At 43.6% G+C, this 26,510-nt stretch overlaps 1 protein-coding gene across 2 annotated transcripts in view; it reads left to right on the top strand.

Moving 5' to 3' along the window:
• The window catches only part of MYH9 (myosin heavy chain 9), a 419,875-nt gene that overhangs the window by 192,372 nt on the left and 200,993 nt on the right, over nucleotides 1-26,510 (top strand). For both annotated transcript variants that reach the window (XM_029590410.1, XM_029590411.1), the window contains exons 9-13: nucleotides 1,424-1,567; nucleotides 6,004-6,099; nucleotides 6,516-6,634; nucleotides 8,838-8,990; nucleotides 17,071-17,244. In XM_029590410.1, coding sequence (XP_029446270.1) covers nucleotides 1,424-1,567; nucleotides 6,004-6,099; nucleotides 6,516-6,634; nucleotides 8,838-8,990; nucleotides 17,071-17,244 — 686 coding nt within the window. The remainder of the gene's footprint in view (nucleotides 1-1,423; nucleotides 1,568-6,003; nucleotides 6,100-6,515; nucleotides 6,635-8,837; nucleotides 8,991-17,070; nucleotides 17,245-26,510) is intronic.

Below are 26,510 nucleotides of genomic sequence, written 5' to 3'. Positions count from 1 at the left end.
ATTACAAATCAAATTCATTAAAAATGTTCGGTCCCAATGAAAATGTTACTCTGAAGATATCTTTTAATCTAATATCCAACAAAGCAAACTCCTTATTTAATGATCCCCAAAAAAGTTGGTGTTCATTTCTTCTTAGTAAATATACTGCAGAAAGTACTTAACATCCCACTGTGGAACAGTTCTTCCTTGGGGGGTGGGGATCCAAACTGAAAGTTTTTCTCAAACATCCTCATTCATCGGGTGGTGTTTGAGGAGAATGATAGAGTAAAAATATTTTTCAATTTGGATCCCCTGTTTCAAAACATAGCCACATTGGGATATTATATACTTTTTGCAGTATATTTACTGAGAAAAATGATCAGGTACACCCAGGGATATAAGAATTTCTCACAGGATGGTAGTCCTCACATATGGGTGACATCATAGGATGGAGCCCAACCACGGAACACTTTTGTCAGTTTCTAGAACTGAAGTCAACTGTTTTTTGCAATGGAAAGTTTTGCTTTAATTTACTAGATTCTTTTTTTAATGATGTAAGTATGCAGACGAGAGGTGAGCTGGTTGACATAGTATTTGGATTTTCAGAAGGCATTTGACAGTCCCCCATGAGAGACCAAGAAATTTGGGTGGTCATGGGATCGGAGACAGTGTCCTATTGCAGACTGATAAAAGGACTAAATGGTCAGTTTTCCAAATGCATTTTTGCTGCCCTGTCCTTTGTCTCCTAGTTTTTCCCCCTCTTCCACAGTTTTGGACAGGCTTGGCAAAAAGAGGATTGTGTCTCCAATCATTTGAAGTTTGTTTTAACATTTATATGCTGCATTATCCATGGTTCTAAGTGGTTTTCAACATTGGGGAGGGGGGGTAATGTGTGTTGGTCTGTTTCACTGCTTTATCACTGGCTTCTCCCCATGCTGCTCTACCTCTGTGTAGTGGCGATATCAAAGGAAAGCTGCTTGCTCTGCCTTCATTTGCTGATAGGGGGAACCAAACCCACCTGTATGGATTCATATGAACTGATATAAAAGTATTCATAGAAAATTAACAGGTAATTTCTTCTTAATGCATCTTGGCTTGTATTTTTTCAAATGTGAAAAACAGGGCACTATAAAAATGATTTTGAATATCCTATTGCACTCAAGGCCTCACATTTTTTCTCTCCATGTTATGCATGTCTTCAAGTACTTATTTCTTTCAGTAGCTGCAAAAAGTCACCTGTTAATTTTTCATGTGTCCAGTAGCTATTGCTTTACAAATAGTACTTGATCATCTCCACACTTGCAATTTGAACTACTTCAGTAACGCTCCCAGCCTAAAGATCTAGTGGGGGGAAAAAGGCCCAAGTCTTCTGAGAATGACTGCTGTTTTGATGATCCTGTCCTATAAACAAAGTATTAATTCACTTTCCTTCTCTCTTCTGCAGCTGATCTGCTGTTGGAGGGGTACAGCAAGTACCGTTTCCTATCCAATGGGAATGTCACTATCCCAGGGCAACAGGATAAAGACATGTTCCAAGAAACTCTGGAAGCCATGAAGATCATGGGTATCCCTGATGATGAACAGATTGGTATGTATGTGAATATCCCACAGGTGTGTTAACCTTGAGTTTGTAAACACAGTACACTCAAGGCATCAACTTTTAAAGTACTAGTTTAAATTACAGAACAGGCTGTAAGGCTAATTCTCAAACTGAGAAACAAACCTTCAAATCATTGTGACTGGAAACAGGCTCCAGCATGAGCTGGCAGACTACGTTTGTTTGGGCTTCTCTGAAACTAGGTTATACCAAAACCTAAACTGAAACGTGAAAGAGCCAAAGCGTTATCTTCCAAGTAAGCAGATGGAATGTCTGTTTCTTCTAACTTTTTAAAACTGAGCAAGAAATTGGGTATGTACTTGACAAGTTTCAGACTTGGCTATAGAAAATGGTACTTGTTTCAGTAATTTCTCATTGATGTATTAGCATGCTGCTGGTGAGCTATCCTGAAGTTCTTTATTCTGTTGCCACTAAACTTGGGAAAGGTTAAAGAATTTTATCTTAATATCTATTTTTGATAAGGACTGCCTTTTTGCCCCAGTTTGTACCCAGTGAGGTCACTTAAACATCAGTGGCAACATCTGAGCAACCATGAGAAAAGTATGATTAAGTCCAGCAGTCATGGGTAGGCATTGCAAGACTAGTAGTTAAAACAACTTTGCATACAAGTTTACATAATGAAATTCAAACAAGTGGGAAGCTTTCTGGGGCTAGGATGTGGGAACTGTATAGCTTTTACAATGCTCTGTATGATAGTATAACTTTATGCTGTAGAGTCCCTATGCTAAAAAGTCTAAAAGTGCCTATTCTTTATGGTATAACCAGCATTGTTAAAATGACTGGCAGTTACTGGTCACTGGCGGTTTCAATGGTTTATAGCTTGATTATTCAGAGCTTTGTAATGGGGAGCAGGATTGAACAAGGAAGAACTTGTCAGTTTCTAGAGCAAGAGAGTCAACTGATGAAGGAACAGATGCTAGACCATTATGATGTGGAAATCTGAAGTATGGATTTCAGTAGTGATGTCACTAGCACAGGAATATATTTCATGCCGTATGGTATCCAGCTGTAGGATCAGCTTTAGTTTTATAATCGTTTTTTCTGATTTGATCCCTTCCTCTGTATTAAACAGTTTTTTTGAAAATACCCTGTCTTGGCATATGCATTTCTATATCATGAATGGTGGTACATGCCTATGACTACCTAGAGCTGAACACAGATTTAGAAATTTATTTATTTAGCGTTTTTCTATACCGGCATTCATGATTAGAAACCACATCATGCCGGTTTACATAAAACAAGGGGTGAGAACAAAAAACGAAAAAACAAGTGCAAGGCGAACAAAAGTTACATTACAACAGGGTCTTAAAACTGGGAAGAGAAATTAGAATAAGATTTTTATTTACAATTTTTATAAGAATAAAAATTGTAAAACATGAGAATTTTAAGTAATTTACCTAGCCATATACTTACCAGGGTAAAATGGATTGCTTATGTTTTGCCACTGTCTGACTAGCTAAGTGTGCACAATCTTCCTAGTGTTCATATTTGTATTTGGACTACAAGGAAGCATTCCAAGAGGCATCTCTGCACAAGATCAGGGTCAAAACTTGCAGATGCTTTTAGCATTGCATATTCAATTTTCCTTGAATTAGTGTGTTCTTTGAAAATGAGCAGAATCATTCTAAGTAGCACCTGGTGTGAAAACTGAAATTAGCGCCATCCCCTGCTCCTGACAAAACACGTTTACAAGGCTAGCTCTAGGGCAAATGACACCTTCGAAAATAGTTATTGTTGGCCCCCCCCCCATTGATCACAACTTCTCAGAGCAAAGGGTAAGGAAGTCAGATTAGGAGAAGGGAGAACTCTCCCTGCCCCAAGATTGAAATGGATTAGTGGCAGTCAGCACACTTTCTCTTTCCCTGACCTCTGCACTCTCCCCATTCCCCCCACCCCTGCACCACCACCACCACTCCAGTGCTAGCCTTAGAAATATGAATTCTTTAGATATAGAAATGCTGCTTCTACAGAATTTAGATATATTAATTTTCTGTCAATCACACATCACCAACAGAATTTGGCTAAAAAATCTCCAACACACTTTAGAATTGTGTAAGTAACCAAGTAGAGACAATCCTAGACTATACATATCTTGGCTTAGCTTATCTGGCAACTTGACTATAAGATATTACAGGGAAAATGCCCAAGGGCTTATGCAATAAAGAAAACACTGGCTAGTTTTTGCCATCCAGCAAAACTATTTTAAATATCTCAGCACTGTATCAGTTTTAGAAAGTGGATACAAGACTTTATTCAAGTTCTCATAAATTACACTATATACTCACAGGTGTTAGCTGTTGGAGAGATACAGAATAGAGAACATAAAGCATAAATAGAAATATGCAGAGAAACTGAATTAGAAATTGCAGCAAATCGGTCACTGTATGCAGTGCAACATTACCATTCCTCTTGAAACATTAAAACAAAATCAAGTAAATGAATCATAGTAAAAATATACTAAAAACAAATATTTCAAAACATCTGAATAGAACAATTTAAAAACAGTTCCCAAAACACACACAATTTCCAAACTGCAAATAACACCCAATTAAAACAGGATTAAAAACATCTCATGCTCTCTCCATACCTGGAATCTCTTGATTTTCAGTCACTCCTGGGATTGTGGATTGGGAGAGGAGGGCGACAAATTTTTCACACAGGTTCATTCTCTTTTACTCTTACACACACGCTCTTGCACTCAAACGCACGTGTGCTTGACAAGGCGCTCACATTTACACGTACATATTCATTCTCACACAAGGCTCTTATAAATGCAAATGGGCTCATACATACAAGCTTAGACATGAAAACAGGCTCACGCAGGCTTACACTTGAAAAATAGCTCATCACGTGTGAGCCTGTGTGCATGCAAATGAACATGTGAGCCTGTTACACAGGTTCTCGCTCTTGAGTGCACTCTCGGGGCTTCCCCCCCCTCTCTGGGCCCACGGCAGGATGGGCTCTGCTGAGGTCCCACTGCTGGCCTTTCTTTAAACCAGTGCTCCCTTATTCACAGCGCCCTGTGTGGTTGCACTAGTCGCACACCCCATAAGTTGTCTTTGAGCAGAACATGCATGCTAAAAACCACCCATGTACTTTGCAGCTATGCAGAGTATTTGAAAATTGCCCCCAGTGTTGGTATACATAGTGATACAGCTCCTTGATATTTGTTTTTTGTGAGAGCCTTTTGTTCTCACAGAGCACCAAATCTACAAATTAAAGATGTTGCTAATCCTAGACTTTCCACTTGACCTATGTTGTGGCTTACACTTCATAGTGGTGCAAACAGGCAAGATCATAAGCAGGATTAGAATTTTTAAAGCTCAGTAGTGCCCAGCCTAAGACATTTCTGTAGGCTGTCATGAGTGACATCACCATGCCTCTGTCTTGAATTTTCCAAGTCCCTCAGGAATTTGACCTGCCTTTGATAAGCCACATGGATGAGTCGTGTTTATCCTGTGCTGTAGAGCTGTGTCAAACCTTTCAACCTTGCTTTGGATTTCCTAATGGACTTCTGCTGCTGCTCAGTTTTTCTCTATCAAGACACTAGGTTACTGCAGCTATTTTGGGCTGATTGCCTTTTTAGTTAATGTTTACATGTTCAAGCATTTTTTTCAGTCAGTCTTATTTTCTTGGAGTTAGTCATCTTTGGCAGTTAACATTTAGTTTTTTCTATAGGGAAATGAGCCTTAACTGTTTTCTTGCTTCCCCCAAATAGTTCTTGAAACATTTCTGATTTCTTTCAAGCATGCCACAAACAGAGCAACCAGTAACCTGACTCATTTCATATGCTTCCACCCCATCCCCAAAAATGTTTTCTCTGGGAAAACAAACCAGTTTAGTTGACTTCAGGGAGGTCAGAGCACACAAACAGAATTTTGAAGGCTGCTGTGCCATTAATGGTCATGATATATGCAAATGTCTGAACCAAAGAAGGAATCTAGGCATCTGAGTATCTAGATGCGTCTGTTTGGCGCGAGAGTGCCTACTTGAAGGTGCCATGTGTATACAGGGTGAAAGTTGAACTGCTGAGCAGGTGTTGCTGAAATGTAAAACATTGAATCTGAATTGGAAGTTGTCTGTCATAAATTTTGTTTCAAATTGGTACAAAATTACAATCGCCTGGCAACTTTTACTGTCTGTCCTTGTACCAACTTTCACTGGGGCTGAGGAAGGGAAACAAGTTTGCTTGTAAGATGTGCTCCCCAACTTATTTCACTACAGAGCCTCAGGCTTTGCAGCTTTGGTTCCATAGCTCAGCCACAATTTTTCTATCCTCTTTATTTTAAAGAAATGTCATTTAACTTTGATTTTATAGCTCATTATGATCTTATTCCTCAAATCTAGTAGCATTGCCAGCAAGGGCAGTGAATCTTGATTCTTGCATCTGCTTTTTTCCCCTCCAGGTTTGCTGAGAGTGGTCTCGGGTGTTCTTCAACTGGGCAATATCATATTCAAGAAAGAGCGCAATACAGACCAGGCCTCCATGCCAGATAACACAGGTAATACCACACTTAAGAAAAGCATATCTTGAGCAGGTGTTCTTGTCCATTCAGAGGTAGCAAGATATATCCACAGTTTGAAAACACATGCTGTATCTGTTAATGCAAGTAGTTTTAGTATCTTGTACATCAGCAATTTGATTTATCCCTCAGTCTCATTACCAAGGACCTAGGCAGGACAAGCTTAGTGAGGAGTTGATGTTGAAGGTGCAGAGTATTTTTAGAATGAGCCCTCAACTACTCAACATTTTCATTTTCTGCCACCTTCCCACTTCAGTGACAACAGGATGCAGCTCATTTGAAAGCTATTCTCAACCCCCTTGGAGTAACCAGAAAACATTTTGGAGGCAGTCTTATGCAGATTAGGAAGCTTTGTGTTCAGTGAAGCAATCATTCCTGGTTTTATTTGTTTACAGCTGCCCAGAAAGTGTGCCACCTTTTTGGTATCAATATAAATGATTTTACTCGGGGAATTCTCATGCCTCGTATCAAAGTGGGACGAGACTACGTGCAGAAAGCCCAGACTAAAGAACAGGTAAGGCATTAATAGTGTCTAGGTGCTGTGCAGACTAATCAGCATTCTCTATGGGTCTACTTTTTTTCTATCATAAGTAAAATGATTGAAGCCTTTTTCTGTTGGCTAAAAGGCATGCCTTTTGAGCTATTTTTAATTTGAAGATACATAGCCAAATAAGGCACAAATGCCACACTTAAATAATACAAAGGAGCTGGGTAGATATAGGGTCATTAGTACAGTTCTTTACAATAGATTGCCAAACCTCTGTCAAAAAGTTGGTTTAAGGGAAGAAGAAACATAGGCATATTACATCTTCCAAAAGGGGAATTTATAATTGATTTAACCCAAAATGTATGTTTGCATTTGAAAAATGAAGAAAAATAAAATTGAATTCTGTTCAAAACAGAAATATCCTGTAGAACTTGACAAATTAAATTCTTCCCATACTGAACAATTTTAAGATTGTAACAATATGGATTCAATAAGTATTTTTTATGCAGGCTGCACAATTCTGTTTGCATATGATAAGCTAAGAGGAACATAAAGGGTGAAAATGCTAAATAATTTGAGTTTTAATACCACATTTTTCTTGTTTACCCAGTTTTTTGATAAACGTTTGGAGATTTATAATGTATAGCTACCCAATTGCCCACCTCCTTTGTATTAATCTGAGAATAGCAATTTGTAATCTCCTTGATGAAAAATAACACTAAAATTACATGCTGTTGACATTAATGAAATAAATGAAACTATGAAGATGTTCCAACTTGAGCAGGTATATCCTATCAGGTTGATACAGAACAGTGCGCTCGGCCGACCTGTAATGGGTAATAGCACATCGAAAATGCGCGGCCAACTGAAAACTAGTGCTCATTACATACAAATGCATGTTGATGAGCCTATTAGTTGCCCAAGGGCAGGTGTTAAATTCTAAGCAACCCAGAAAAGAGTATTTTCTGCTTTTCTATACACCCTCCGACTTACTATACTAGCGATATTTAGTCGGAGGAACCAAAAACATGAGGAAAAAAAATCTGCCAGTCGGCAGGTTAGAAAAACGGGCACTCAATTTTTACCAGTATCCATTTTCCTGTGGCTATCAGCAGGTTTGAAAACAGATTCCTGTAAAAAGCATCTGTTGACCCACTAACTACCACCTTTTCGCTAATGAGGTGCTAAGGATGCACTATTTTCCCTAGGACCTCCATTTTAGTGCACAGTCTCATTTAAATAGAAAATTGTGTGCCCAGGAACATGGCCTTGGGCGCATGTCAAGAGCGGGCACTAAACAAGAGCGCTGGCGCTCCCACACTTTTTTACTGTACTGCCTGTATGTCAGCATGTTATAATAGACTCACCGGACAAGATTCCATTAGAGCTTGGAGCTAGGAGTTTAGAGTCCTAAACCCTGGCTGTGTGTAAGCTTGGGCAAGGTTTTGTCACCATGCTGCTCTTTACTCGGAGTCTGCAATTACTCTGGATTTGGTTTGATGCCTGAATTGTTCTAGAAATGGGCTGGTATTCAAATGCAAGGTCCCTCCCTAGGTGGGAATGGGGCAGCCCCCCCCCCCCCCCCCCCCCCCCCCCCCCCCCCCCGTGGCCCTGCTCCATTGTCTGCAGGGTTCAGTCATTGCATCTTCTCTCTCCAGTGACAAGGCATCAAAAGCAGCTTTTTACCTTATATGGGAAAAACAGCTTTGGGAGGAGGCTGAAAGATGGTACTAGTGTTTCTTTCCTGCCTTCCCTTCCCCCACTGGTGCTTTTCTCAAATTTAGATTCAGAAAATTGTCACAATTGATTTGTGTTAAAGTAATACATAGTGGTTAAAAGTAAGAAAAGTATGATAGCCAAATTATGGGGTACATTTACCATGTTCTGGTGTTCATCTGCATTGTCCCTGCTCATGGTATACAGGACTGGTGCTCCAACTCTATTGGCCAGTTACCTGTAGATTAGTCTTCTGCTTCCCCTCAGTCAGCCCCATCCAGACAGCAGAGGACCGGAGTGAGCCTGGAGCAGAGAAGAGCTACTCCCCCTCCCCCCCCCCCCCCCCCCCCCCCCCCCCCCTTCAGCCCTTCCCCACTTGTGCTTTCCCAGGGGCTGCTGATACAGGTGGAAACATGCCAGCTAAGTAGTATGTACTGGTAGGAAAACCCCAGAAATATGTTAAACATTTGAAATTATACAATGAATTTATATCTTCCTGTTTTTTCCCCCTTAGGCTGATTTTGCGATAGAGGCCTTAGCCAAAGCTACTTACGAACGCATGTTCCGCTGGTTGGTCATGCGCATCAATAAAGCTTTGGATAAAACCAAGAGACAGGGTGCTTCTTTCATTGGCATCCTGGATATTGCTGGCTTTGAGATTTTTGATGTAAGTAAGGCTTTTTTGAGACTTCAGTAATGCTTGTGCTATCGGGTGAGTTTTCATACCAAACATGGCAACCTTAGAGAAACAGAAATTATTTGATGCCTAGTTGAGAGGGATAAAGGCAAACACTGAGGCTCCAAGGGGATAGATCAAGAGAAACATCAGAATTTCTTCACAGCAACGTTTGTGGATGCATGCATAAAGCGAGCCTTCTGAAGGGAAGTAGTGAAGGCAATAACAGTTCCATAATTTAAGAAGACTTAAGCATGGAAGATAACGAGCCAAAAAGATCAATTGGGCTTTATGCAGAAAGTGCAACAGTAATTTGGACAGACAGGTGTAACCTGTGATCCTTTGAGGTGTTTCAGTACAAGACCTCTACTTCTTAGAGCCCAGTTTCACATCATATAATAGACATGTTCTAACCAGACAGAACTGGGTTAAAATTTCATGCATGTCCATTCTGGCTGTACCTCTAAACCTTAAGGTTTAGCATAAGAACATAAGAAATTGCCATGCTGGGTCAGAACAAGGGTTCATCAAGCCCAGCATCCTGTTTCCAACAGAAGCCAAAACCAGGCCACAAGAACCTGGCAATTACCCAAACACTAAGAACCCATGCTACTGATGCAATTAATAGCAGTGGCTATTCCCTAAGTATAATTGATTAATAGCCATTAATGGACTTCTCCTCCAAGAACTTATCCAAACCTTTTTTGAACCCAGCTACACTAACTGCACGAACCGCCTCCTCTGGCAACAAGCTTACTATGCTTGTCTACCCAATGATGGGGTTGTATTTCCTTTCCATAGAAAAGAAATCAAATTCTGATATTTGCCCACAATTTCTGAAGTGTTAAAATTAAAACAAGTGAATATTTTCAGATACTGATGCCAATAGTTAAGAGGGTCAGATCTTTTTTGATCTGGCTAAAGTTAGCCAGGTAAGCTATTCTGCATATTCAGTGGGATAAATCTCACAGAATAGCCTCAAATAGTTATCTAGCTAACTTTAGCAGGATAACTTTAAAACTAATCAGCCATCTTTTTAAATATCACCAGTTAGGTTTATTCATTGGCTACAGGTAGACAGCTTAACTGGCTAATATATTCAAAAGAATACAGCTGCTTTAAGTGGCAACGTCTGTTTAAAAAGTGCATGGACCTGGCAGCCCAGTTCTGATGCTTCTCCCTCCTAAATGTGTAAAAAAAAAACCTAGTTCTCTACTGCATTGAGCATCCGCTCATTGTCCAAACCCCTCAAAGTATTATATAAAAAATAATTTTGTGGCATAGTCCACTCATCTGTTACCCCACCCCACCTCTCACCAGTATCTGTGTCAATCCCTTTCAAGTACCAGGATGATGGTGTGCTTCCAGATTTGTTAAGTAACACTGGGTGGGGTGAGGGAGAGGAGAGTAACTGGGAAAGCAGGCAATGTACCATAAAACTTTTTTTTTATTTTTTTATACAGAATACTTGAACAGGGGGAGAGGAGGCTGTTAGCCTGGCAGGGCTTTTTACATTGAGTGGGGGGGGGGGGGGGTGTTCAAGAATTGGGCCAAAAGGCTCATGCACATTTTGCTTTCACTTAACTGATTAGATTTCAGATGTAGCTGGGAACACCTTCCCAGATAATTTTAAACCTGCTTCGGGTCACAGCTAATGTTAACCGAAAAACTTTTTCCTAGTGTGTAGCCAGATGGACTCAGGACCAATGAGGTATTGTGCTCTTTTGCTAGCAGATGGAGATGGAGTCAGATTTCAAAGCTAACGTCTCTCTAGATATACCCCTGCAGTAACATCAGCTCTTTAGTATCTCTCCGTCTCCTAGCAGATACAGACATTATCCCACACACTAGAATAGTGTTAAGAATTACAGCAAAGAAGAAACAAAATTTACCTTAAAGATTGAGCCCCACTCTCCTGTGGTGGTACCTAAGGGTCCCTCCCCCAGTTGAGAATTCCTGAGGTAATTTCTGATATCCCTGAGGTGTGCCTTGGTCCGGTAGCTGGTTCCCAGCATGAACTTAGCCCCCAGTATGGCTGAAAGGCAGCAGGTGCAGAAACGAGCATGGCGGTGAAAGTAATTCCCTCTCCCTGCAACTGGAGACGGTCCGACACACGATCGGTAAGCACCGAGACCAGGTAAGAAAAAATCTTTTAATTTAGGTGTTCGATCTCCAGAGCGCAGATTGCCATTCCCTGGTGAGGTTAGAAGGGAGCACAGATTGGGTTGAGCAGCCTTGGTTGGGCTAGGCCCTGATCCAGTGCAAGAGTCCACACGTGGAGACCCTCGGGGGGGGGGTTTTGCCATCTTATGGATTTCGTCTGCACCATCTTCCCTTCTCGTCTAGCAGTACGCACGGGGCAGGCCAGGTGGCCGATGCACCTAACTTGCGCATGTCCAATACACGCACAGCCGCGTTTACAATTCATGTGTGCAAACACGAGACAATGGTACCGGCACCCAAGAAGGCCAGAAGGCACTCCTTTGCACAGCCTGCCACACAGCCTGAATTGGAGTCCTGCCTGTGTCAACATTGCGAAGAAGCCCGGGGGGAATCAAAACCTGAGCCCTTACTGTCAGGAGATGGTTCCGGAACTGACGACACCTCCCCCAGACCTATGCATCTCCAAGATGGCTTCCCCACAGGAGGGCATCTCTGGGGCCCCTACTCAGACTCCCCCTTGGATTAACATGGACCCAGGGACCTTATGGTTGTAATTTTTCCAAGGGCTACAAGCCTTCTTTCAGGCACAATCAGCCCCAGCTGCGTCCCAGGCTCAACCCTTGCCAGAAGCACAAGATCCTCCCGGCCTGGCTCTGCCTCAAGACATGCCTCACCTAACCAAGAACTTCCCTAACAGGGACCCAGACACCTCAGATGATTGACTCCCTGGGAGAAGGAGAAATCCTTCCAAGAATGGAAGTATACCGAACCATGCTTCACTTCTTCCACAAGGACGAATTACCAGCCCTTGTTTCCCAGACTCTGAAGACGCTGGGTATTCCTGGCACGGACTCTATGGCGGAACCAAAAAACCCCATCTTGGTGTCACTTCGTAAGGCCTCATGCTACTTTCCAATGATGGAAGCCATCCAGGAACTAATTGACCTGGAATGGGATGCCCCAGAGGCCAGCTTCAAAGGGAGTCAGGTCTTGGAAGCCCTATATCCTCTGGAACCAGTGACCAAGGAACGCCTGCATTTCCTGAAAGTGGGCATTATGGTCTGTGCCGTCTCAAAGCGAACAGCGATTCCCGTTGAGGGAGGGGCTGCATTGAAGGACACTCAGGACAGACGATTGGAATCAATCATGAAGCAATCCCTCGCAACAGCAATGACACTGCAGATTGCTTCCTGCTGCGCACTGGTGGCACGTTCCTGCTTGCTCCTCTCGAGAGAGGCAAATAACTCCAGAACATATACCGGTGAGACGATGGAACCTGCAGCAGCCTTCCTCATGGACGCAAGCTCAGACATGGTGCGCACCTCAGCCAGGGGCATTGCCTCTGTAGTGGCAGCCAGAAGACAACTATGGCTACGGAATTGGTCTGCGGACATGACATCTAAAGCTAATCTCACAAGAATGCCTTTTAAAGGATCTCTTGTTCGGAAGCGAATTGGAGAAGTTAGCCAGCAAATAGTGCGAATCCCCAATGCCTTGACTACCAGAAGATAGAAGTAAAAGTTCTCAGCGTCCCTCCCCCAGAAGAACCAAGGGCAGTGGATCACAGTGCTTTAGACCCCACAGGAACTCGCAGTTCCAGGCACCTTGTCCCTCCAGAAGGGCACAGCCCAAGAAGGGAACAGGCCCAGGGACAGGCTCCAGCCATGCTCCACAATGAGAATGGGCTGACTCTTCCACAGGAAGAGGATATAGGGGGATCAACTTACCCTCTTCTACCAAAGATGGGTCGAGATAACGTTGGACAAATGGGTTCTAAACATCATTCGAGAAGGTTACTCTGGAGTTTCACAGCATCCCTCGAGACAAATTTGTCACCCTGCCACTCCCATCCAAGAGACTGGCAGTAGAAACCACCCTAACAAGACTACTCAGTCTGAAGGCAATAACTCCAGTTACCACGCCCCAACAAAATACAGGGCGCTATTCCATTTATCATTTCCAAGAAGGAAGGATCATTCCGTACCATCCTGGATCTCAAGAACGTCAACAGTCATCTGAGGGTTCTACACTTCCGCACGGAAACTCATCGCTCTGTAATAATGGCAGTACAACCGGGAGAGTTTCTAACCTCCCTGGACCTTTCCAAAGCCTTCCTCCACATCCCAGTCCATCAGGATCACCAGTGCTTCCTGTGCTTTGCGACACTGGGTCACCATTACCAGTTCTGAGTGCTACCCTTTGGACTAGCAGCCACCCCCAGAATTTTCACCAAAATCATGGTGGTCGTGGTGGCAACACTGAGGAAGGAAGGGATCTTGGTACACCCTTACCTGGATGACTGGCTGATCAGGGCAAAGTCTTCAGAAGAGAGCCAGCAGGTGACCAGCAGAGTCAAGAACTTACTGCAGGAACTCTGGTCCTGAACATGGGCAAGAGCAGTCTGCAGCCCTCTCAATTGCTAGAGTACCTGGGGGCCCGTTATGACACCAAACAGAACAAGGTCTTCCTCCCTCCTCAGAGGCGAAGGAAACTGATGGAACAATTACAAAGATTGACAATGCACACCCCAAGGTATGGAACTATCTTCAAATCCTCAGCCTCATGGCATCAACCCTGGAGGTCTTCCCTTGGGCAAGGGCCCATATGCGACCGCTCCAGTGCTCCTTACTGTCACAATGGAACCCACTGTCCCAGGAGTACTCAACTTGCCACTAACTACCAGCAAAGGTACATTCTCAGCTCCAGTGGTGGCTACAGGCTTAGCAGAGGAGTAAGCCTATCCCTACCAAACTGGAGCCTGTGAGGGTGGGGGAGCCCACTGTCAGGAACTGATGGCTTCCAGGTGATGTTCTATTGCTCCTGGGCTTGAGCAGTCAAACTAGCGTGCCTGCGATTCAGCCACAGACTCTGAGGCAAAGCAATTCGAGTAATGTCAGACAACGGTTGCTTACATCAATTGCCAGGGAGGAACCAAGACCCACAGGTGTCTCTGGAGATAGACCCTCTCATGACATTGGTGGAGGTAAACCTATAAGGAATCTCAGCCTCCCACACCGCAGGAAAAGACAATGTCTCAGCAGACTTCCTCAGCAGAGAGCCTGGACGCTGTCTACCACTACCTTTCAACTGATAGTAAATCACTGGGGCCTCCCAGCCATGGATCTACTGGCCACCCTTCTCAGTGCCCAAGTCCCCAGCTTCTTCAGCCGCAGATGAGACACAATCCCAAGAAATCTATGCTCTCGTCCAGACTTGGCCAGAGGAAGACTTACTGTATGACACCCCCCCCCCCACTACTGGGCTGGGTTATCCGCAAGATAGAACATCACAGGGGACTAGTTCTGCTAGGGGCCCCGGATTGGCCAAGACGCCCATGGTACGCAGACATGCAAAGACTCCTTGCAGGGAACCCTCTGTACCTACCTCCACACAGGGACTTTCTCCGGCAGGGCCCGATTCTCCACGAAGATCTGTCTCTATTCTCTTAGTCTGGCCCTTAAGAGGACTCACCTGAAGAAGCATGGTTACTCAAATGCCATGATTGGCACCCTGCTCCGAGCATGCAAGTTCTCCACATCCTTGTCATACGTACAGATCTGGAGAGTATTCGAAGCCTGGTATGAGGACTGTGGGATTCTCCCGCAGATAGCCAAGATTCCCATGATTCTGGAGTTTCTACTGGATGATATGAAGACGGGGTTGTCACTCAACTCCCTCAAAGCCCAAGTAGCCGCACTGGCCTGCTTCAGAGCTGAACTGGACAGTATCTGGCTATCAACCTATCTGGATTTGTCCCACTTCTGAAAGGGCTTAAACAACTTCGATCACCCCTAAAGTGGCCGGTGCCTCTATGGAATCTCAATCTAGTAATAGATTTCCTAGCTGGGGCATCCTTCAGACCAACACGTGGTCTGCCACTATACCTCTTAACATTGAAAACTGCATTCCTGGTGGCAATATGTTTGACTCGTCGCATCTCCGAACTACAGGCACTATCCTGTCGGGAACCGTTCCTGAGGTTCACACCTGGAGCCATACAACTGCGCACTGTCCCCTCCTTTCTACCGAAAGTGGTTTCAGTTTCACTTGAACCAAACCATCTTGCTACCATCTCCGGATGAACATAAGGACTCTGAAGACTCACCTTCGCCATCTAAATGTCTGCAGACTACTAGTGTGGTAATGGAAAGATTGGAACCGGTGCGCAAAACAGACTGCTTGTTCGTTCTTCACAGGGGGAAGAAACAAGAAGCGGCCTTGTGGGAGACCATAGCCCGCTGGATCAAAGAAGTAATCAAGGCAGCCTACATAGAGGCAGGAAAGTCCTTATCTCTACAGGTAAAGGCTCATTCTACGTGGGCCCAGGCAGTTTCTTGGGCAGAAACCAAGCTGCTGTCGCCTGCCGAGATCTGTCAGGCGGCAAAGCAGTCCTCCATACACACCTTCTCCAGGTTCTACCGCCTAGATGTTCAGGCCCGAGAAGACACAGCCTTCGCAAGGGCAGTATTAAGTGGGCCATGGGCACACTGGCCATGTACAAAAGCTACTCCTGCCCTGTCCAGGAGTAGCTTTTGTACATCCCATTGATCCTGAGTCCATCTGGCTACACGTTAGGAAATGGAGAAATTACACCTGATAATTTAGTTTTCCTTAGTGTAGACAGATGGACTCAGCATCCTGCCCACGGCTGCCCCAGAAAAGGAAAACCTCGGATAGCAAATCTCAAGACTTAGCAAATACGGGTAAGCCGTGGCCTACCCCAACTCCAGCACTGCTCTCTCTAACAAAGGCGGGGGTGGAAGGAAATTAGAACCAAAAAGTTACCAATAAGGGCCCTGACCTCAGTGGTCAGAGTAACAGATAAGTATGAGAAAAATGAGTGAAAGCTTGCTGGGCAGACTGGATGGGCCATTTGGTCGTCTTCTGCTGTCATTTCTGTTTGTTACCCCCATAGTTGTCAGGTGTTTGTGTTAATTGGTTGAGTGCACTGGCGGTCTCCAGTTCGCAAATTAGTTGAACCAATTCGTTTCACTCAAGTTTAATCAAGTTATTTAAACCGACATATCCACAATGGCTTTTTGAAGAGAATGCTGAGGTTACTGCAGGGGTATATGTAGAGTGACGTCAGCTTTGAAATCTGACTCCGTCCCCCATCTGCTAGCAGAAGAGCACAGTAACCCATTGGTTCTGAGTCAATCTGTCTACACTAAGGAAAACAAAATTATTAGGTAAGTAATTTCTCCATTAGCTAACTCCTAATTTGGGTTCTCTAGATAAGTTTCAGAGATGGGTACAAGCTAACTGGGAAATGCCCACTAATTTGGTTTAATTTTTAGCTGGTTAATTTTAAACTGTTAAATACCTGCAGTACTGAAACCTATGTATTTAGCCAGTTAACTTGTAAGAGCCAGCTAAATGCCTTTTAATGTTGGGCTCTGAAAATCTTATGTAATGTAGCTGAATCTGGAATTCTAACACTAATACTGACATAGCTGCCTAATAAGTTGGATAAAAACCTGTCAACTTTACTCAGGCCAGCTCAGTTTTGTGAAAGTGGCTTTATTAGGGAAGAGTGGGATAAATAGCATTACTGATAGTCACTTTTCTCCCATGACTTTTTGAATTTCTATCTATTACTGAGTGATCTTGCTAAGATGAGGTTTGGGGTTTTTTTTTTAAAGAACTTCCTTATGGCTGTTATATTTGGATTGGGTGAGCGTCATAGTTTGAGATCTATTTTATGTAAAAACAATTTTAAAAAGCTACCTTCCAATGATTTTTGTAATAGATATAGAATTGTATGCTGCCAAAGAACCTATGGTATAATGCCATGCCACCCCACTTGTGCCCTGACTAAGCAATGAAATGCATGCTTTTTCAGATAGGTTGTGATTTTCTTGCTCCACAGTGTGTACAATTTACCAATTAAAGGGTTTTTCTTTGCTAGATGAATTCCTTTGAACAGATGTGTATTAACTACACCAATGAGAAGCTGCAACAACTCTTCAACCACACCATGTTCATCCTGGAACAAGAAGAGTATCAGCGGGAGGGCATAGAGTGGAATTTCATAGACTTTGGCCTTGACCTACAACCATGCATTGATCTCATTGAAAAGCCTGTAAGTGCTATTCTGTTAACTTCTACTCATCAAAGTTGTATGCATGCAAATGGTTTTCATCTTATCAGTTTCTGCAGTTTTGGTAGATAGCCATTAATGTTTTGGCTTGTTCATTTTGCTTAACTTGAAGCTAAACTTTTATATGGTGAAAGTACTGGAAGCAAAACATAAGAGGTTAGCCTACCATACATTAAAGGTCAGTTTGATTATGGTGTTACTGCTCCATATATGCTATACAATTATTCTCTTCCAAACTATCTTTTATCTGTAGGCTGGTCATAGGATTTGGACTGCTGTGCTCAATAACCTTGTCTTGGGTGTGGTCATTAATTTGCAGAAAGATTGTACTGTTCATGTTATCTATCTTGAGGCAGTAAAATGATAGAATAAGCACCAGCATATTTTTCTGTCAAGAACACAAATTAGCAGCTTCAATGGAGACATCTGCAGAGCTTTCCAGACAAAGCTGGTCAACGTGCAGAATACTAAATGGCTGCCTACTCAGTCTAGTCTGTCCAATGAGTTTTATTGGACATCTTTTTTCCAGTTTGGGGTGGATGGGAATTTGAGAAGCTTTTTACTTTCAGATTTTTCTTCTGTTGTGCCCACACCAGCTTTTATATATTTGATCTTTACATTAGTGTTTTTTTTTGTCTTGGCTACATTGACTGTTCTATGATCAAAGCAGATCTGCTTTGCTGAACTCCATTGAATTAACCAGTAATATGCTAAAGCATTTTTCCTTCTTTGACATCTTTCTGAAGAGAATGGGTATTTCAGCTTTGATTGAATCTTTCACCTAAGGAAATCCATTAAGCAGCCCAATGATTTAAAAGGTGTTCCCAATGTTCTTGCAAACAATCACCAGGAATATTAATACTGTGTAGGAAAAGGTCATGACATCTCAAAATATTGCTGTTAGGCCTTAAACCGCTCAAGGAGAATGATCTGTCCTACTTGGAGCTGATTACCAAAGCCATGGGAAGACACAAAATTGTATAGAGTTCCACTAGTGATGGTTTCCTATTAAGTCCTCAACTGTTTTGACTCAGTGTGTGGCTAGAGTCTTGAGCAGAAGTCTCAATATCTCATCACTCACTGGTGTATGGTTTGGTAGGCTTGGATATAGACTTACTAATGTTCCATATTAGGCTTGTGCCTTCATGGCACCTGCAAATGATGCTCCTGATTCTGTAGAAATCCATCCTGGAGAAGCTTGTCTCCCATTGAGCCAGTTTTAGTTGTCTTCTATTTCAGATGGGTTTGATCACTCTGGAGACTTAGATCATGTTCTCAACTTTCATACCTAAGCTTGAGTACCAGCATTGTGTACTGTAACTCTGGATGTGTTCTATAACCCTTCTGTTTCTCTCCAGGTCTCACGGTAAATTCCAAGCAAGATTTTGATGTGACTGGTGTAGATCTTTAGGAATGTTCTAATGCAGACTGGTGTGAGGAGTTAAGCCACTAATTATCACAGCTTCAGTTTCAAGGTTACTATGTTGGCTGAATTGCTATCCAGATTAAAAGAATCTATTCCACCAGACAGGAATTGGAGGCTTAGCCACCTTGGAAAGAGGATGTACTAGAACAGGGTTGTCCAACTTGAGCCAGGTTTTCAGGATATACACAATGAATATGCATGAAATCTGCTTATAATGGAGGCAGTTCATGCAAATCTCATGCTTATTAGGGATATCCTGAACACCACCACCCCCGAAAGGACTGACTCCAGGACATTAGTACTGGCCGGAGCTTGCCAATGTGGATCTCCAGAAGTCTTGGATTGACTAACTTCCGATTGATCCGAAACCTGGCCCATGCAGGCACAAACTTTATGCCTTTTAGGCTTATCCTCTGGTAACTTGTGCATATTGGTCTCCCCAGATGCTTCATTATCTGCTGCAAGTCTTCTCCAAACACCAACTTTCCCTTGAAAGGAAGAGCCCTAAGCTATGACTTGGACTACACGTCCGCCAACCAATTCCATAGTCACAGCAAGCATCTAGCAGACAGAGTAGACATAATTTGGGATGAGGTCCAGACCAGGTCCTGGAAGGCATCTGCTCCATAAACCACTGCCTCCTCGAGATGGTCAGCCTGCTTTGCTGCCGCTCCTGTCGAAGCTTGAGAATCCTGCAACTGCTGGACCCAACAAACATAGCCTCTGCACAAGACTGCTACACACCGCAGCCCTGATGGCTATGGCTGAAACTGCAAAAATCCTTTTTTGATGAAGCTCCAACTGCGATCTTGCACATCCCTTAATGCAGCCGATCCTGCTTCTGGAATAGTTGTCTTGGTGACTGCCAACACTGAGGAATCCACCTTCGGAAGAGCTAACAACTCTAAGGTCTCCTCTGGTAAGGGATAGAACTTACATAACTCTGCCAACACTCAGGCCAGATTCTGGAGTATCCTGTGCCTGAACTACCAGCTTCTTCCCTGACTTATGAAAGGGACATGCCTTCACTGGTCTATGCAGGCCATCCGGCACCAATTCTGTTCCCTCCAAGTCACTCTTCCTGCATCACCTTGATCCAGAGTTCTTTAACCTGTGAAATCTGTGGCCAGAGCAGCTCTCTAAGAAAGACGTGTACCACCTTGGGATCATCCCCTTCAGCCACAGGAACCTCATCCAGGTCCTCAACCAGATCTGGTGTGTCCTGCAGCATATCCAGCCTGAGGAGCTTCCCCCAGAATTCCTGCAAATCCTTGGATTCGTAAGTATCCCCCTTGAGGATCAGCAGAGGACAGACCCAATACACACCAAACCCCGTCAGAATGCTTATGGATACAAGTGGCTTCTGAGCAGGTCTAGTTATCCAAAATTGTAAGGCCAGATAACTACTACTTAACTGGATATCTTTGAAGATATCCAGTTAAGTAGGGATCTGTGAAAGTTAAAAATATGTAAAGGGGCCTGTGGCTAGTTTTTTGATCCCGTGGCGAAAGTATAAATGAGGCCCTGTCAGTGCCTCATTTAAATGCCCCACGCCGCCAATCATGTTGGCTATTTTTTTTTTAATTGTAGATCTTCCTCTCCCTCTCCCCCTCCCCCCACCCACTGCTGACTTAAATGTGGCTAGTCAAGGCCCCCCCCCCCCAACCTGACTCTCCTCCATCCCCTGAAGTCATCAGTCTATGCTGGGAGTGAGAGATGACCTTAATGCTCCAGCACAGTCTGTCAGATTCAGCACTGGAAGCATAAGTTATGAAACTACTTACGCTTCCAGCACGGAATCTGACACACTGCGCTGGGAGCAGGTAAGGTCATATCACACTCCTAGCATTGACTTTGATTTGGGGCGGGGGGGGGCAGCTTGACTGGCCACTTAAGTCATGGGAGAGTCTTGGGGGGGGGGGGGGGGAAGATTTACGATTTCTTTAAATAGATAACAGGGTTGGTGGGCCAGGGCATTTAAATATACTTTAGGTTTGAAGAGGGGGGTGCCAGATGGAACACCAAAAGGACCTCATTTATACTTTCACCATGGGATCAAAAAACAGGCCACCAGACTCCTTTACATATTTTTCCTTTTACAGATTTCTGCTTGTTACCATTTGTCGTCATCCTGCACCGGCCGCTCCCCTCTGTGCCAGCGGTCGCACTTCTAATCTGCATCTTCCAGCCATGATGCAGCTCGATGCACGCCGCATCGTGGCCCCTCCCATCGCAGCACGTCATTGCTGCTTCTGGAAGCTAGCATGGGAAATGGGACTACTTAAACCCAACATTTCAGCACAGCATTGCCTCAGCTGCTTCTTGATTGCTTGCTCTGATTTTCATTTGCCTTGGATCTTCTCCTGCCTTCCTCTGGACCCGGACTGTGCCGTGGATCTGTCCTATTTGCCGCCGGACCCTGGACTTGGATAGTGCCTTGGTTTCTGCCTCATTCCCGGTTCAGGCTAAGGTAAGACTGTTACACTACCATTGGGTCCACCATCATGCCGGTAACAGCAGAGGCCATGGATCCAGTAGACCTAACAGCCTTACAGGCCATTCCCAGATTGGCCTCAAGAGTCCAAGTGCTGGATCAAGTGACAGGGGTGTTGGAAAGATTGGCTGCCTGAATGGACGCCCTGGCTGTCGCATCTCCATTGACCCCTGCTTCCGTCGCACCACCTCCCATCGTTCTAAGTCTTCCACCTTGTTTCAGTGGAAGTCCCCAGCAATGCCAGGGTTCATAAATCAATGTCGTATGCATTTTTCCTCTCCAATCTTAATTATTTCCCTTGGATAAGACCAAAGTCACTTTCATCTTATTACTACTGGAAGGACTGGCCTTGGCATGGGCAACATCCCTCTGGGAACGAGATGCCCCTCTAAATAGTCTGGACTAATTCCTTAAAGACTTTCGGCTAATTTTTGATGAGCCCGGACGATCAGCCTCTGCAGGTTCAGACCTACTTCAGATCCGACAAGGTTCCCGCTCCGTGGGAGAATATGCAATCCAATTCCGGACTCTTGCCGCCGAACTTCGCTGGGGTGAAGACAGTCTTACGGCAATTTTTCTTCAAGGGCTGTTGGAAGCCATAAAGGATGAGTTGGCTGCTCGGGAACCCCTGGAATCTTTAGAAGAATTGATCGCTTAGCTATTCAATTGGAACTCAGTTTTCAAGAAAGGTCTCGAACAGGCAGTTCTTAGGCTGGCACCAGCCGAATTGGTCACCATTCACATCCACTTGTTCCCAAAACTCCTGAGGCTCAGCCCAGTATCAACAAACCTATGCAGATTGATTCCAGATCTTGCCTGAAGAGCGGCAGAGACAGAACAATCTCTGCCTGTACTGTGCCATAACAGGTCATTTTGCCAATAAATGCCAAATGTCAGGAAACTCCTGGGCCTAGGACTGGTAGGAGAGGCCTCCTTGGGTCATGCTACTCCCTCTCCACATATTCTGATTACTATAACCCTACCAATTGCTGGAAATTCCATTCATCTCCAGGCCTTCTTGGATTCCGGTACTGCTGGCAACTTTATAGAGGAGAATCCAATTCGCCAACACCAAATTCCCACGGAACCCTTGAAAGTAACTTTTTAGTTTCCTCTGTATATGGACAACCCCTGGGGGATAAAATTTCACTTATTACCAAACCAGTTAAAATGACAACAGGGTTACTCCACCAAGAAACTAAATTCTATGTGCTTCCTTCCTCCGTTAACCAAACGATCCTAGGACTACCCTGGTTAAGATTATACCAACCCTGGGTGGATTGGGGATCACTACAGTTAGCCAGTTGGAGTTCCTACTGTCATCAGAGCTGCCTGCTTCCAGTGAAACCACCTATGCGTCATGTTCCATACTCGGTAATTATTCCCTCTTGATTTACCCCACCAATATGCAGAATTCTCATGTCTTCAGCGAGCAAAAAGCAGAGGCCCTACTCCTACATCGGGCTTACAATTGCGGGATAGAATTACTTCTAGGAAGAAGCCCCCCAGGGGCAGTCTACACCTTATCAGAACCAGGCAGAGGCCATGACTCAGTGCATTCAAGAGAACCCTGGCTCGGGGATTTATCACACTCCTCTCCAGTGGGAGCCAGATTCTTTTTTTGTCAAAAAAAAAATGGTTCTTTGACCATGCATTCACTACAAGGGCTTAAATGCCATTACAAAAAAAATCTGTATCCCATCCCCCTTATTTCAGAACTCTTCAACCAACTGAAAGGTGCACAGATTTTAACAAAACTCTACCTCCACAGGGCCTACAACTTAATACGAATTCGGGAGGGGGACAAGTGGAAAACCCGCCTTCAACTCCCGAGATGGACATGAGTATCTGGTAATGCCATTTGGACTTTGTAATGATATTTCAAGCCATGATCAATGATATCTTTCAAGATCTCCTTTATTCTCATGTTCTTGTTTACCTGTATGACATCCTTATTTTTTCTAAAACAGAGGACCAGCATCAGATCCATGTACAGAAAGTTCTCAAACGCCTCTGAGAAAACAGATTATATGCTAAATTAGAAAAATGTCTTTCATAAAGAAGAATTACCCTTTCTGGGGTACATTGTCTCCCGGACTGGTCTATGTATGGACCCAGAAAAACTCAAGGCAATTTTCGAGTGGCCTCAACCAGTAGGTTCTCAAAGCATTACATTTTTTGGGTTTTTCCAGTTATTAATCAACTTATTGCAGGATATTCTACCCTGGTAGCCACCCTCTTATGGCCATGACTAAAAAGAAAAAAGGGGCCAAAGTTCGTAAGTGGTCTCCTGAAGCTATTCATACATTTCAATGTTTAAAGGAAGAATTCGTTCAAGCCCCTTGTCTGCAACGCCCTGGTCCTACTAAACCCTTCATTATGAAGGTCAATGCCTCTGCCCTAGGAGAAGGTGCAATTCTTCTGCAACTTTTGGATTCAGGGAAATTACTTACTTGCACCTACTTTTCTAAAATAAATTTCTCTCCGGCTAAAAAGAACTATGCCATAGGGGATCGGGAACTCCTAGCAATCAAATCTGCTCTTGAGGAATGGTGACAAATATTGGAGGGGGCCAAGTATACTGTTACAATCTATATTGATCATAAGAACCTGGCATATCACTCAAGCTCAGCATTTGAACCCATGGCAAGCCCGTTGGGCACTATTCTTTAGTCGATTCAATTTCAATCTACATTTCCAACCATCAGAAAAGAATCAACGTGCAGATGCCTTGTCATCAGGCAGAAAACTTCTAGACACTCCTGATCCACCTCGCCATATTGACCAGACTCAAATTATGCTCGCTGCTACTTTTATGGTTCGTTTGGGGAAAAACTGTGGTACCTAAGCATCTGAGGTGGAAGGTCCTTCACTGGGCCCATGATTCTCATCTAGCCAGGCATCCTGGAGTAGTAGGACAAGAAACCTTCTCCCATCATTGGTGGCCTCAATGGAGATTGGATACCAAGAGATGTTGAATCCTGGTCCCATCTGTGCAGCACAAAAATGTTCCTGAAGGCAACCAAGTGGGTTATTAAAACCCCTACCTATTCCTGATTAAATCCTGGACCCACATAGCCACGGATTTCATTACAGATCTTTCTCCTTCAGATGGGAATGCAGTCATCTGGGTTGTAGTGGATCAGTTTTCAAGAATCGCCCATTTTATTCCACTTCCTGGATTGCCCACAGCTCCATATAAATCTTTCCAAATTCATGGCCTTCCCATGAATATTGTATCTGATAGAGGAGTTCAATTTACTGCTCGAAACTGGAAGTGTGTGTGTTAACTTCTCATTGGCTTATCACCCCCAATTCAATGGACTAATCAGTCCCTCAAGACTTTCTTCAATGTTACATGAACAAATGACAGGATGATTGGGCATCCTTATTGCCTTGGGTAGAGGTCTGCCATAACAATCATCACTCAAGCCACCAGAACATCCCCTTTTTTTCCTAGTCTTTGAGACATCCTCTAATATCACTGCCCATCACTACACCCTAGTCTTGCCCTGCTGTAGATCAAACTATCCAGTCCATGACAGAGTTCTGGAAAGAAGCTGCTGCTGCTGCTGCTTGCTACCTGCTACTAGAGCTAAGAGGCAGATAAAAAGGAGACGGTCCCCAACTCCGACCTGGGGACCTAGTATGGCTGAGCACGCAGAATTTCAGATTGTTTACTTTCCTTAAAATTCGCACCCAGGTTTGGACCTTTTCCCATACAAAGAAAAATAGGCGAGGTTACATACAAGCTTCACCTGCCACCCACTCTTTGCATCCACAATGTTTTTCACATATTGCTTCTCAAACCAGCAGTCCTGGCCATCCAGAAAATCTAAACAGACCACATCCACTATTGTGGAAGACTATACACAATATGAAGTAAAAAATCTTGGATGTCAGAAGACAAGGAACCTTACAGTATTTAATTTCATGGAAAAATTATGGGCCAGAGGAAAACTCCTGAGAACCAGCTCGCAATATTCAGTCCCCTCGATTGCTCCGTGAATTTTCAGTTTCTCTCTCAAACCTTCCCCAAAAAGGCAGAGGGACCTTGCAGGGGAGGTACTGTTACCATTTGACATCCTTCTGCACCGGCTGCTCCCCTCTGTGCCAGCGGTCGCACTTCATAATGGCGTCTTCCAGCCATGATATGGCTTGACGCACACCGCATCGTGGCCCCTCCCATTGTATGTCATCACTTCTCAGAAGCAGGTTTAAAGGTATCTGGCCAACCTAGCCGCTTATACCTGATATTTGGCTAGGTTAGCCAGATATCTCAGCCCCCTCCTTGGAATGCCCCCAAACTCCCCCTTTCTGTGTCTAAATTATAGCTGGATAACTACTTATCCAGCTATAATTTAGAAGGCTAAGTGACTAAATATGCCACATTTGCCATTTAGATGGATAACTTGTGAGTTAGTCTAAATGGCTTGAATATTGACCTCGTGATATCTTTATATTTCATTTTATTGTGATCTTCAGTTACATTTTTTTAAACTGTGAATGTTATAAACTGCTCTGAAGTTAAGAGGTAGAAGAACATAACATAAATTGGGAATCAAATGGCTTAAAGTAAATGACAGGTGGTGTTTTCCAGCCAGATGGCTTCTTTTAGTCATGTCAGCATACAAAATTTTATGAAGTAACTTTCCTTATGTATGAATTGCTTAAACAGTCCCTAACTAAAGCCAAGGATAATGGCTGTGTCTCCAAGTAAATGAAGTTAGTAGCATTAAGTAAGCAGGAGGCCAAAAATAAAATCTATACAGAATTTCAAGCATTGCAGATTCGCGTCATCTACTGTACTAGGAGAAATTGTAGATGAGACCAAGGTCCACTTTTTGATACAGCAATAGAGTGAGGAATTGCTTTTACAGCTTGAGCATTGGGATGTTTATGGGAAGATGCAAAGTAGCAAGAGAGCTAATTAAATGCTTAGGCTCTTTCCCTGTGTATACAAATTAAGCGCCAGGCCATTATGGCACTTATATCCAGGGATACGAGAACACTTGGATTTTGTAGAATTTATCATTTTTTATTGATCAATATAAGTATTCTTGGGAGATGCTGATGCCATTTCTGACACAGACCACTTGCATCTCATTGAGTATATGAACTGATCCTTTTATAAGTAAAATACAATATAGTACTAGGTTAGAAATTCTAGACGTGTGACTACCCAGAGAATAATTTACATAGGTTGTCATGTCAACAGCATAAGATTATCCCTAAACTGCCTTGATTATTATGGGCCCATTTACCATCACTCTTTAGGTAGTCCTTTGTTCTGTTAGAATCTTGCTGGTCAGGGCAATCAACACATCT

The sequence above is a fragment of the Rhinatrema bivittatum genome, chromosome 2 (genome assembly GCF_901001135.1).
Source record: "Rhinatrema bivittatum chromosome 2, aRhiBiv1.1, whole genome shotgun sequence".
In the NCBI taxonomy this organism is placed as follows: domain Eukaryota; kingdom Metazoa; phylum Chordata; class Amphibia; order Gymnophiona; family Rhinatrematidae; genus Rhinatrema; species Rhinatrema bivittatum.
This window is presented reverse-complemented; position numbering and strand designations above follow the sequence as displayed.